General features: G+C 37.7%; 1 protein-coding gene across 2 annotated transcripts in view; it reads right to left on the bottom strand.

Moving 5' to 3' along the window:
- Nucleotides 1–1685: 1685 nt before the first annotated feature.
- The window catches only part of klhl29 (kelch like family member 29), an 89795-nt gene continuing 78550 nt past the window's right edge, over nt 1686–12930 (bottom strand). For both annotated transcript variants that reach the window (XM_077740989.1, XM_077740996.1), the window contains exons 14-16: nt 4982–5175; nt 3110–3254; nt 1686–2418 (exon numbers count right to left, since the gene is read on the bottom strand). In XM_077740989.1, coding sequence (XP_077597115.1) covers nt 2235–2418; nt 3110–3254; nt 4982–5175 — 523 coding nt within the window. In that variant the 3' untranslated portion in view covers nt 1686–2234. The remainder of the gene's footprint in view (nt 2419–3109; nt 3255–4981; nt 5176–12930) is intronic.

Genomic DNA, 12930 nt, shown 5'->3' on the forward strand with positions numbered 1-12930 from the left:
AAAAGGTTATATTCCGAACTGCCTTCGGCAGTTCGGAAGACACTTGAAGGGTCCTGTATGTGCGAAAGGCGTTCTCGGGTCGGCCTTCGGCCGACCCTCGACCGCTTGCTTGGTCAGTGAACCGCCGACACCGGGAAGCGAACTCACGTTCTCTCGGTGCAAAGGCGAGTGTGCAACCCACAACACCAACTCGTGCCCCACTTATACAAGGGTGTTGAAACGTTACATCCAAGGAAATGGGGGTGAAACACTTAGTCATTTTTTGACAAAATGCTTCATCCACCACTGAATACTTATGCACTTAAACACTTAGACATTAATACTTATACTTTTACCTGAACAATTGTGGGAAAATCTTTGCCTGACCTGGGGATTGAACCAGGGACCAAAGAGTTGGCAAACTGATGACTTAGCCACTGGGCCACCACCCTGTGGGAGAAAGCAGTAGTACTTGTACTTTTACCTTTTTCATTTACCTGATGACTTAGTGAAAAAAACATTAGAAACACTAGGATTTGAACCCAGGACCAAAGAGAAAGAAGACTTATGACTTACCCACTGAGCCACCACTCTTCAATATTCATCTTTAGTACTTGTTGTTTTGTCTACTTTCTTTACCTGAATAATAGTGGGAAAATATTTGCAAGCATTAGGATTTGAACCCACGTCCTAAGAGTTGGAAGACTGATGACTTAGCCACTGGGCCACCACTCAGGAAAAAGAATTTGTTGTTTGGTCTCTTTTCACTCCTAGATCATACTTAGTTCTTTATGGTACAATGACTTATTCACTTGACCACAAGTTCAAAGGCTTAAAAACGACATAGTATAGTAAGGCTTAAAAATGACATAGTATAGTACGGCTTTTTTTCGTTAAAAAACGACATAGTATAGTAAGGCTTTTTATCACCAAAAACGACATAGTATAGCAAGGCTTTTTATCACCAAAAACGACATAGTATAGTAAGGCTTTTTTTAAAAAAAAAAACGACATAATATAGTAAGGCTTTTTTTTCGTTAAAAAACAACATAGTATAGTAAGGCTTATTATCACCAAAAACGACATAGTTTAGTAAGGCTTTTTTTCACCAAAAACGACAGTATAGTAAGGCTTTTTTTTCCTCAAAAAACGACATAGTATAGTAAGGCTTTTTTTCTCAAAAAAAAACGACATAGTATAGTAAGGCTTTTTTTTCTCAAAAAAACGACATAGTATAGTAAGGCTTTTTCTCTAAAAAAACGACATAGTATAGTAAGGCTTAAAAACGACTTAGTATAGTAAGGCTTTTTCTCTGAAAAAACGACATAGTATAGTAAGGCTTAAAAAACACATAGTATAGTAAGGCTTAAAAACGACATAGTATAATAAGGCTTAAAAACCACATAGGCTTTTTCTCTGAAAAAACGACATAGTATAGTGGAGCTTAAAAATGACAGTATAATAAGGCTTAAAAACGACATAGTATAGTAAGGCTTAAAAACCACATAGGCTTTTTCTCTGAAAAAAACGGCATGGTATAGTAAGTCTTAAAAACGACATAATATAGTAAGGTTTTTTCTCTGGAAAAACGACATAGTATAGTAAGGATTTTTTCTCCTAAAGGAACTATCATGTAAAGAAAGGCTTTCTTCTAATCAAATATAACACTTGTCAAACCCTCTTCAAAAAAGACATGACCAAGCATATTTTTTGGAGTACTATATGTATTTGCTTTTAGTAATATTAAGTGTTTTTTTGGATACAGATTTACAGACGTACCACTTTTGTTTTAAATCAACCTGTCAATTTTTGGTACTTGAATATCTAAAAACATTTATACACAATAGTTTGGGGATTGTAAAATATACATATTTTCCTACCTGGCATATATTTACAGAGACTCAACTCGGGAACTGTACGGCTTTAAAACGAGACCTGTGTTTAGAAAACCCAAATGAGGAAAAATGATAACAGTCCTGGATGACCATTGTGCTTTTTTCCCTCGGCGAGGGATGAAATATTCCGGGAAATGGGACAAGGACGGACCCCCGTCGTCCTCCGTGGAAGAACTTTCCCCGGAATCCCGTCGCTATAACGACTATGAGATGAAGTAGGAGTAAACAAAAGGTTTACAAAGACCTTCCCCGCACTTGAACCCGTGGATGGGCCGACATTCTGCAACCAGCGACCAGTCCGTGGCGTCCCAGCTGGTACTTTTTTTAACAATATTTTTGGCACAGACCGTGGGCGGGGCTTCATCCGCTTTGGATGTATTTCTTGATAACCACACAGCCATGTCTGAAAAGTGGGCAGGGTAGCGACTGAAGTAGCGTCCACGTTTTGGCACCGGGTTCGAACGTTTCCATGTTTCCCAGCGCCGGACCCTCGCTGCTCACGATGCCGCCAGTGGCGTAGATTTTGCCGTCCAGGATCACCGCACTAGTGTGGAAAAAGTAGAAAGAAGAGGAGGAAAAATTGATGTCATTATAGTGCGTTTTACAGTACATGAATCGATTTAAAAAGACATCTAGAGCAAGCTTTACACTTGTCTGATTGGTGGAAGTAAACAATAGTGGTTTTGTAACTTGAATTGAAAGAATAGATGCATTTTTAAACCCCGTAGTAGCAAAAAAATAATTTTTAAATGATCAAAATATACCAAATTTGGATGAAATATGTCAGAAACATAAGAGAAATAAAGATAAGAACATTTATGAGACTATTAAAATGTACAACAAACATGCAAAACATATTTGTGTTGTTTGTCAACTGACAAAACACAAAAATATACAACTTAAAATGATAAATGATAAAAGAACTATAGTTTGTTGGGGTGTATGATGAAAATTAAAGAATGAAGTTGCTTTAAGCAAATCACAAAAAAATGGCAGGTCTCTCCTAGCCAATGGGAGGCTAGCGGGGTATTGAGAGATCACCAATGGGAGTGAAAATTTTAAAATAAATATAGGATGTATGTTTTACATTTTGGGGGATGTTAGGGTTTTGTGTAGAATAATCTGAGACTACATTTTCTACTCGAGGAGTTTCGTAACTTAAATATGTTGTATGTAGAGAGGTTTTATGTAAGTAGAGGTAACACTGTATCGTTGTGTTTGGGGGTGCTTCTTACCTGCAAAACTGCCTTGAGTGGTTCATGTTGGGGCCCGCCTTGATGTTGCCCTTGTCGGGGTCATAGATAGTCGTGGCTCGTGCATAAGCTCCGCCCAGAATGTAGACAAATCCACCGAGACTCACTGCTGGAGCGTACTTGTTATCTACAAAAGACAAAGTCACAAAAATTATATACGTATACATCAACCAAGACACAAAAATCTGTGTAAACCAAAAAAAATATGCTCAAAAATATACCCAAAAACTGTTAAAACCAAGCTATTTTCCATCTAGTCGTAATGACATTTACTTATTTTCCTCCAAACATTAGAAAGCACTCCCAGCATGACACAAACAGCGTGCGACACCCCTAAATTTCATTTCTATGCGCTCACCGCCTGAGGCTAAAAACTCACAGAGGTGTGTAAAAAAAAAAAAAAACAACATCAACACTGACGGGGAAGAAAAAAACTAAAAATAAGGACTGTGATCGGTATTTTCTGGGTGTCGTAAGCACAGCATGTGGCATCGTCTTTCTAACATCGCAAAATAAACATCACCTGGATGTGTTGCTGACATCCAAGAATGATTTACAAATGGAGATTAGGATGGATCATTAGCATAAATGAGCTGTCGGGAACAGCTGAGTTGGCGTTTCTAACCTGGTGACATCATGGTATTTTGGCCAATCAGAAAGCAGAAGTTATAATTGGCAGGAAAAGATACATTTGTGTTCAAAACATTGAGGTTTTTGGAAGAAATGTGGTTTAATTTAAGGGGGTTAAACAGAAGGGCAAAATTAAATTTGATGTCTGCAAAAAAATATTTTTTGAATGTTTTTGGTCAAATAAAATGTGTCATGCTTTTATTTAAATGGGAATATTGTTTCTTAATGGTTTAAAATTGAACATTTAGACTCAATGTGGAACCAAAAATGACTTTTTGATGAATAACGGAACAACTAAAAAAGACAAATTTTAGTTCATCTATTATGTTCCACTTTTAAGTTGACTTTTAGAAGGAAAACTGCATGAAAAGATATGCCACCGGAAGGTTATTATATATTTTTTACATTGTAGAAATGGCAAGGTAAGAATAATGACATTGAAAGAAGACCTGAGGGCGAGAACCTGTCGTCATGGGAACAAAAACATTTTCACGGTAATGTGAGACAATGAAGTGTTACAACATATTTGCCTTTGAAGGGCCGCCAGTTGTTCACTTTTTTTGCTGGCCTCTGGTTGAGGAGAACACTGTTGCTTGGCAACCGTGATCACTCCCCCCAAAAAACTAAAAGGACAGCAGGCACTTATTAATTTAAAATGAATTTGAAATAACTCGCCTCACCTGTTTTCATGAGAATAAATAGTCATAATAAATCAGCAGGAGAATACTTTTTGGACGATTTTGAAGGATTTATTTGCAACAATTACTACTACTTTTTAGTAACCCTAACAAAAATACTATTCAACGTTATTTAAACTTGAGAATTGTATTTTTCGCAAAAATGCTAGAAATTGTGAATTGAATTCCACAAAAAAATTGTGGTTTTGCTTTAAAAATGTTCACCAAAAAACCTGAAAAGTAATTAGTTTTCCAGCTAGATGATTTAAAAAGAACTGTGGTTTTGCTTAAAAGTTTTCACCAAAAGAATTTGAATAGTAATTAGTTTTCCAGCTCGATTATTCAATAAGAACCGTCGTTTGCTTTAAAACTTTCACCAAAAAACCTGAAGAATAAATCATTATCCAGCCAGATGATTTCAAAAAATAATTAAACCACATTTCACCTCAATTTTGGCTGCAATTGTTCCGAAAAAAAAGCCAAATTGTCTCCATCACGTCTACTTTTTTGTTAATTTTTTTTTGTTAAAGTCCAAAGACCAACTGACCTATCATGGGCGACTCGATAAAACTCCAGGCATCACTCTGTGGCACGTACGACTGCAGCACCCCGGCTGACCGGCCTGCCTCGTTGACCCCGCCGAAGACGTAGACCTTGCCGCCGCACACCGTGGCCGCCGCTGAGTGCACTGGCTTGGGTAGCGGTGATACCGTCTCCCATTGGTTAGTGATGGTGTCGTATCTGGAGGGAACACAAAAACACATTCCGGTCACAAGGCTTTCTTTCCTAAAAAAACGACATAGTATAGTAAGGCTTTTCTTCCAGAAAAAACAACATAGTATAGTAAGGCATTTTTCCCTAAAAAAACGACATAGTATAGTAAGGCTTTTCCCCCCAAAAAATGACATAGTATAGTAAGGCCTTTTCCCCTAAAAAATGAAATTGTATAGGAAGGCTTTTTCTCCTAAAAAATCGACATAGTATAGTAAGGCTTTTTTCCCTAAAAAACAACATAGTATAGTAAGGTAATTTTCCCTAAAAAAACGACATAGTATAGTAAGGCATTTTTCCCTAAAAAAACGACATAGTATAGTAAGGCAATTTTTCCTAAAAAAACGACATAGTATAGTAAGGCCTTTTCCCCCTAAAAAACAACATAGTATAGTAAGGCAATTTTTCCTAAATAAAATGACATAGTATAGTAAGGCATTTTTCCCTAAAAAAACGACATAGTATAGTAAGGCTTTTTTCCCCTAAAAAAACGACATAGTATAGTAAGGCAATTTCTCCAAAAAAAACGACATAGTATAGTAAGGCTTTTCCCCCTAAAAAACAACATAGTATAGTAAGGCAATTTTTCCGAAATAAAACGACATAGTATAGTAAGGCAATTTTTCCTAAAAAAACGACATAGTATAGTAAGACTTTTCCCCCTGAAACACATAGACCAATCTCAATCTCCGACACGAGCCACAAACGCAACCACGTGCTGTACATTTGCCACCACTGCTCTAAATGGTATACTATGTCCTACTTACCCATTGCACTAATGTATTATACACAGACACACACACACAAAGTCGGAGTAGAGTAGGCTTCCCGACTTTCGGGCCGCGGGGCTGACAGGCGTAATTAGCCGAACGCTGGCACCACCAGGGAGGAAGAAAAAGCGCTAGCATTGCGCAAAATGACGGCAATTAAAGCAATTACACAAAGCAAACACATGTCGCGCGACACACGCCATTAAGCCCTAGTATGGACCGGCCACCATCTTGGAAAAGAGAACAAAAAAATAAAAATAAATAATCACAAAAACCTCATTTTGTATTTTATGCTAAAACTTTCACTTTACATTCTGAGGGTGCCTGAGCTCATCTCAGCCAAATAGGGTGATTTTTTTTTGTCAGCCAATCACGGAAAAGGATAAAATAATCGACCAGTTACAGACAATGTGATGTGAAAATCATTATTGGCCTCCTACTTGAGTGCATTGTGGGTAAAAAAAAAACCCGTTGAGTAGCCACTTGGCTTTGTTTACCCCTGCGGATGAGCTTGACGGGATGATGGCTACTGGGGTTTTTTATTTTATTTTATTTTTTAAACTCAATTCAACCGTCACGGGAAGGATAAGAAAACGTGGCGAGACGCCAGAGAGAAAACGGCAAGAGAAACGTTGGCGATTTAAAGCGGTATGTTCCCTATTTGTGTGGAATTGTCAATAAAGTTGTATACAAAAGCTCTTCTAGTGATGTAGTAGTGGTGGTCTTTGATGCCAATTCAAAAAGTAGTAGTACTCAGTTGTTTTTTGGACCATCTGATGGCATAAAAAAATACATGCAGATGAATTACAGTGGTTTTGGTGTCCTTCACAACAATATGTTACCTTCATGTAATCCCCATAGAGGGCAATCTATACAAATGGCATCCTAGATTAAGACATAATCCTTTGGAATTAATTTGTTCGGATGAGATTGGTTGATCCAGGCCGAAAAGATAGGTTTATCCTAAATTTGACAATTTCAGATTATGTTAAAAACATTTAAATTACTTTGGTACACAGCAAAATGAGAGAAAAATGAAGTTTTTGGATCAAAATGGTGTTCGTTTTGGTGGAAACGTCTAAATTTGGGGGAGTAAATATTTTGTAAGAATTCATGGAAAAGCTATTTAAGGGAAAAATGGAAGTTTGGAGATTAACATTTGGTCTAAAATTGAACAAAATACATTTATAGATGCAAGTAAGTAACATAATAGTATATTTGACAAGAGGTCGTTTTTGATGGAAAGTGAAAATATATAAAAGATATTTTTTCAAGTGAAAAAGAAATGCTTGGACAAAATATGGACTATGTTGTATGTTTAGTTTCTTATAGAAAAGAAAAACTGGAATATTTCGCAGATTTTTAAAACTAGGTGACTCTATTTCATGCAAAAAAATCCCGAGTATACAGCATTACCAAATTAGTATGCTAGCCAAGTAAAATGTTCTTTCCTATTTACATTTGTGCAAGCAAAGAGTGATGTTATCAAGCTATTTTTTTGAACGTCAACTTTTTATCGTCAGCATCTCGCTCCATTTTCCCTTTCATTTTTCTCCCAGTTTGTAAGTCGAACGAGTCCCAAAATGGCGTGATCCATCACAATGAACATCCCGTCTGCCCGCATTCTTCACCGTTATATTACCCGGCGTGTTAAATAAAGTCTGCCAGCAATGAGGCTCCCCCGTCCGAATTTGATTTATTAGCGTTGGGGAAGGTAGCATCGATTTCTTTTCATCAACTCTCCTCGCTGGACTAGTTTTTCACTGCCTGGAAAAACCTAAAACTTAAAATAATAAGTGGGGAAATTAACTTAGCACAGTTTGTCTTCATATTGGGTAAAAAATACATTTATCCTTTACTGTGGCAAGGGTCTCACACCCGGGTTAAGGTTAGGGTTGTCAATCTTGACATCCCAGCGTGGCGCTAGAGCCGCAAACTTGCCTAATCTAGAGAAGCAAGGGATTAGCTCGGTAGGAGGGAAGTGGCTTTAGCAGGGGGGCTTTGGGAGCCTCTTGTCCCTTGACGGAAGAGGGGTCGCCTCCCTGTGGTGCACCCCTGGAACCACCCACCACTCGGTACTCACTGTAACAGCTCGAAGGGTCTTACCTGAGCTCCAATGGAGAAATGTTAGCAGGTAATGAAATTGGGGTTTTTTAGTTGAGTGGAAAAATTAGGGGTAAATCTGGAGGGAGTTTTACCAGCATCCTCCTTGTTTCTGAATCATTCTGTCTTGGTACTGTGATTGGGTGTTGTTTAGGGTTTCAAATGTGAGCTGTTGGTTGAGATAGGTGAGCAAAAGCAGGTTCTCAAACTTAAATTTGGTCTGGGACAGAGGCTTTTTGGTCAAGACTAGTGCTGAGCTACTGGTTTTTAAGGAAAACGAGGTGAAAGAATATATTAAATGAATTGTATTCTTAGGATTTCATCTGGTTTAAAGTTGTTTTGGTGTCAAGTACTAGAATTTTTGGTCTGGAGCACTACACAAGACAAAGACTATGTTGTTGTCATGAGAAAACTGGATCTAAATTTATGATATGACAGTCTTCCGATCCAATTTAAAGATATAATTTCCTGATCTAAGAAGATTAGTACAGGATTTCTATCAATAGCTTCTTAAATAGTTTCAATGGACGGATAGTTTTCCCTGGAGATCTTATATACTGAAAAGTATGATAGAACTGAAAACACAAGACTACTAGATTGGATACTGTGACATATTCCATCATTGTACGATACACTAACAATAACCAAACCAGGGCCTGATAATAATTAGCGAACTGGGTCAGGACACGACTAGATTGACTTTTAAGGTCTTGAAGTAGCTATTGCTATTCCACACCAAGCTTAGAATCACAGCTGGATCGGGATTTACCACTCAGAATCTGTACTGCTAATCTTTTACAATGCCTTGCTAGTAGTACAATTAAGCTTCATCAAGGATAAAACAAATGGAAACACGAACTATATCGATATTTACTAAACCACAACAAACGAACTAGGCTGAAAATTAGACTGAGTCAGATTATCTTAAAAACAAACTACACAAACCTCCATGTTTGTTAGCCCAGCACCCCCTGCCGAGTGACTGCAAAAATCGGGTGCCACGTTGCTAACACTTCCTCATGAAATATTAAGCGGCAATGGCGCTTGAAGGACGCGCAAACCTGGGCACAATAAATAAAACAAAAGCGCCATGGTGTGATTGACACATCATTAGACAGGCATGAATTATTCAATATTCCGCAATCATATTGCTTTGCTAAAAGAATCAACACGCGGGCCCAGGGCACCTGATTGCAAGTTAAAAGCCTCCCCCACAATTCTGTGACTTACAAAAAACGAAAAAGTGTCAGCCATTAGCGGGCCGGGGTTGGATTGTCGTTGAAATGCGGCGAAGGGAAAAACTGCATCTGCTTTGAGATGCGTCTGATTGAAGGCGTAATTGCGATGGCGAGCTGGGAAGAACTACAAAAAAGTGAACTTAGAGGAATGTGAGTAACCCTTGTAGTAAAATCAAAAGTACAAAGTGAACTGAAAACGTAGGGACCGGATGTTTGGTTGCTGGACGTTTGGACGCCTGAGTGAAGATAATTTTGAGAGCTGGTTTCAACAGTAGGTATTTAGATATTAAACTTTATCATGTAAATCATTTTGAGCGCTAGTTTCAGCAGTAAATATTTAGATATTAAACTCTGATGTAGATCATTTTGAGAGCTGGTTTCAACAGTAGATATTTAGATATTAAACTTTATCATGTAAATCATTTTGAGAGCTAGTTTCAGCAGTAAATATTTAGATATTAAACTCTCATGTAGATAAATTTGAGAGCTGGTTTCAACAGTAGATATTAAACTCAGGTATATAATTTTGAGAGCTGGTTTTACAGTAGATATTTAGATATTAAACTCTCATGAATATAATTTTGAGAGCGGATTTCAACAGTAAACTCTATGTCATGTTGTCAAATATACATGAGTTTAATATCTAAATATCTACTGTTGAAACCAGCTCTAAAAATTGTATACATGAGTTTAATATCTAAATATCTACTGTTGAAATCCAGCTCTAAAAATTATATACATGAGTTTAATATCTAAATATCTACTGTTGAAACCAGCTCTCAAAAGTAAATACATGAGAGAGTTTAATATCTAAATATCTACTGTTGAAACCGGCTCTCATAATTATATACATGAGTTTAATATCTAAATATCTACTGTTGAAACCATCTCTCAAAATTATATTTACCCGGGCGACCAAACATCCAGGCGACCAAACGTCCAAGTCCCGAAAACATAGGCCGATTTGGTTCTTACACCTAAAAAAAAATAACATGGCATCAGAAATCTCTCAGTTGCGGCATGCCTTAATTAACTGCATTTTGTATCGTAAAAGTGATTATTTACGTTCTCGTAGTCGGGAGTGCACAAATAGGGAGCAGCTTTTAAAGTGAAATGCTATTTGAAATGCAGTAATCTGACAATAAGTCAAGAGAAAGAGGCGAGGCGAAAGCGCGACGTGATGTTATATGATTCCGTCCCCTTCTTGACGACAGCTCGTCTAATAAATGCCTTGGACTCTGCATGCGCGCCGACAACAAGCAGCGCACACAAACGAGCGGTGGCGTCCGTGCGCATCCATCAGGCGACGAGCGACGCAGCAAATCAATTTGCAGCTGTCGCCACGTCCCCGGGCTGCCATCCGCATATCAAACATCGGCAGCCATTTCTATCCGCTGAGTAATGATTGCGGAATGTTATTAGCTCTCCGCTTAGAAACAAGAAACGACGAGCTAGCATGAAGATTCCAAGCCGGACAAACATGGACGACAATGGGCTAACTTATTCAATGCCAGATGTTTTTGGAAAGAATAGCAATATTTTTTTTTTTACTGATTTCGTCTTTTTCCAAGTAACAGAAAGTGTGGAAACTTGATTCCAAGTTTTGTGATTTTTTAGTATAAGAAAATGTAGAGTCAAAACTTCTAACTTTTCTGATTATTGGCTGCAAAAGGCTTCTGAAAAGTGAAATATTGACTTTTATAATAAAACTAAAACAAGATAACAGCAACCTGGTTGAAAAACAAACTTTTTCAGAGAGCTGAAAAGGCTAAAATTTAAAAACTCTTTCCAAAGTGGAAATTTTGACAACAAATTAGTATCTACAATAACTAAACAAAATGGCCATTCATTACTCCAAAAGATTTACCATATTCTCTGGACTTAAATTCGCATAATTTCCTTGCCCTGCGCCTTATACTCAAGTACGCCTTGTGTACTTTCCCCACTAAGACCGCCAAAGACTACTTTAATTTAACATATATTATTTATCCATAGTTTCTGCCCATAAACATCCAAAGTTTAGTCTATAGTTTGCTCAAAAATAATTAAGCAGTACAAATCCAGACCAAAGTTTTCGGTAAAATGACCAAAAGGGTCCAAACCACAGCAACCTGGAGTCGGCTTCCCGGGATGTGTATTTACGATCTTCACGAAATAAATAGCTCGCTGATAATCTGTCAAGAACGTCAGCGCGTGGTTGGTTGGAGCGTAATTTACGACACCTGCTCCCCGGGTTTACGTCGCCGACCAGCTGTTTGCTGTCTCAGCCCGTCTCGCTGCAAATCTTTCCTGTCGCCGTACCGCCCTTCGGAAATTGGCCCAGCCGAGCTTACGTGTCGAGACGCTATTAAAAAAAAATCCTCTGTCAAAATGAATCGCCTTCCTAGCTTTGTTAAATATAAAAAAAATCTGGAAAGTTAGAACGACTTGGCATAAAAAGTGACAGATAATCAGACGGATTGATGTCTATGGGAGTCAGAAAACGAGCAAAATAGATCATTTACAATCTCACTAGTAATGATATACGACATGATTGACTTCTACACTTTACAAAATATCTTTCTAGTATTTTAATAGCAGAGAAAAACACAACAACTTTCTAAAAAGCCACCAAAATCCAAACAATTCTCCCTTTACGGATAAAATATCAAGACAGACACGTTGATTACCGGCTACGTTTCTAAACAAATGGCTAAAAAACATGATAATATGTATGTCATTCATAAGTGGAGCTGCCAAACAAAACAGGCGTGAAGGTACAAATCAAATCTCCATAAAACTTTGATGGTAAATTATGCATGAAGTGGCTGACATTAGTCTCGGCTCACAGATTCCACACAACAACAACAACAATAACGACTGTAAAAGATTGCTACTCTTCTTCCTTTTCCCGGTGACATGTCGCTAGCTACACGCGGCGCACATTAGCCAACTCATTCAAGCAATACTTTACAGGGAGAGGAGACTAAAGTAAGACACCAAAAAGATGAAAATGTTCGGATTTTTGCCAGAAAAACAACCCTAAATGACCCATGTTCTTTTTAAAAGTAGCTGATGTCACAAATGGTTCGGGCTAAACTGACCAAGCATGCATTAGCGACTTTGAACTGGTTTTAAAAATGAACTGCAACCCATTGGTTTTTAAGTTCTGAACTACACTGAGTTTTTTTCGTTGTTTTGTCAGCTCAGGAACATTTCTGTTATTACTGAAAAGTTTTTATTTTAGGAAAAAGGCTGAGTGTTGGCATAATAAGCGACATTTTCTTCCAGAAAAATCTCACAGTGAATAAAATGACAGTTTTTGACGAGTAAATTGAGACGTTTTCCACTACGAAATAGTAATAAGACTGCCTGACATGGTATTTTTTTCCCTCAAAAAGTGAAAAGACTATTTGGGGGAACAAAGTACGAGACAAACTAGAGAAATAACAAGGAAGTTCTAGACTGGAATAGATAGTGAAGACAGATGACTTGAAAAAAGAACATTTTCTCAGTAAACAGAAATATACCTTTCATTTTTTGGTGGATAAAGGATTAATAAGCCACCTTTGGCCCTAATCGTGTTGCTATGGTGGTAAACAAACGGAAAAAAAACGTGTCTGCCAAACTAGAGA

This window comes from Stigmatopora nigra, chromosome 2 (genome assembly GCF_051989575.1).
Source record: "Stigmatopora nigra isolate UIUO_SnigA chromosome 2, RoL_Snig_1.1, whole genome shotgun sequence".
Classification (NCBI taxonomy): Eukaryota; Metazoa; Chordata; class Actinopteri; order Syngnathiformes; family Syngnathidae; genus Stigmatopora; species Stigmatopora nigra.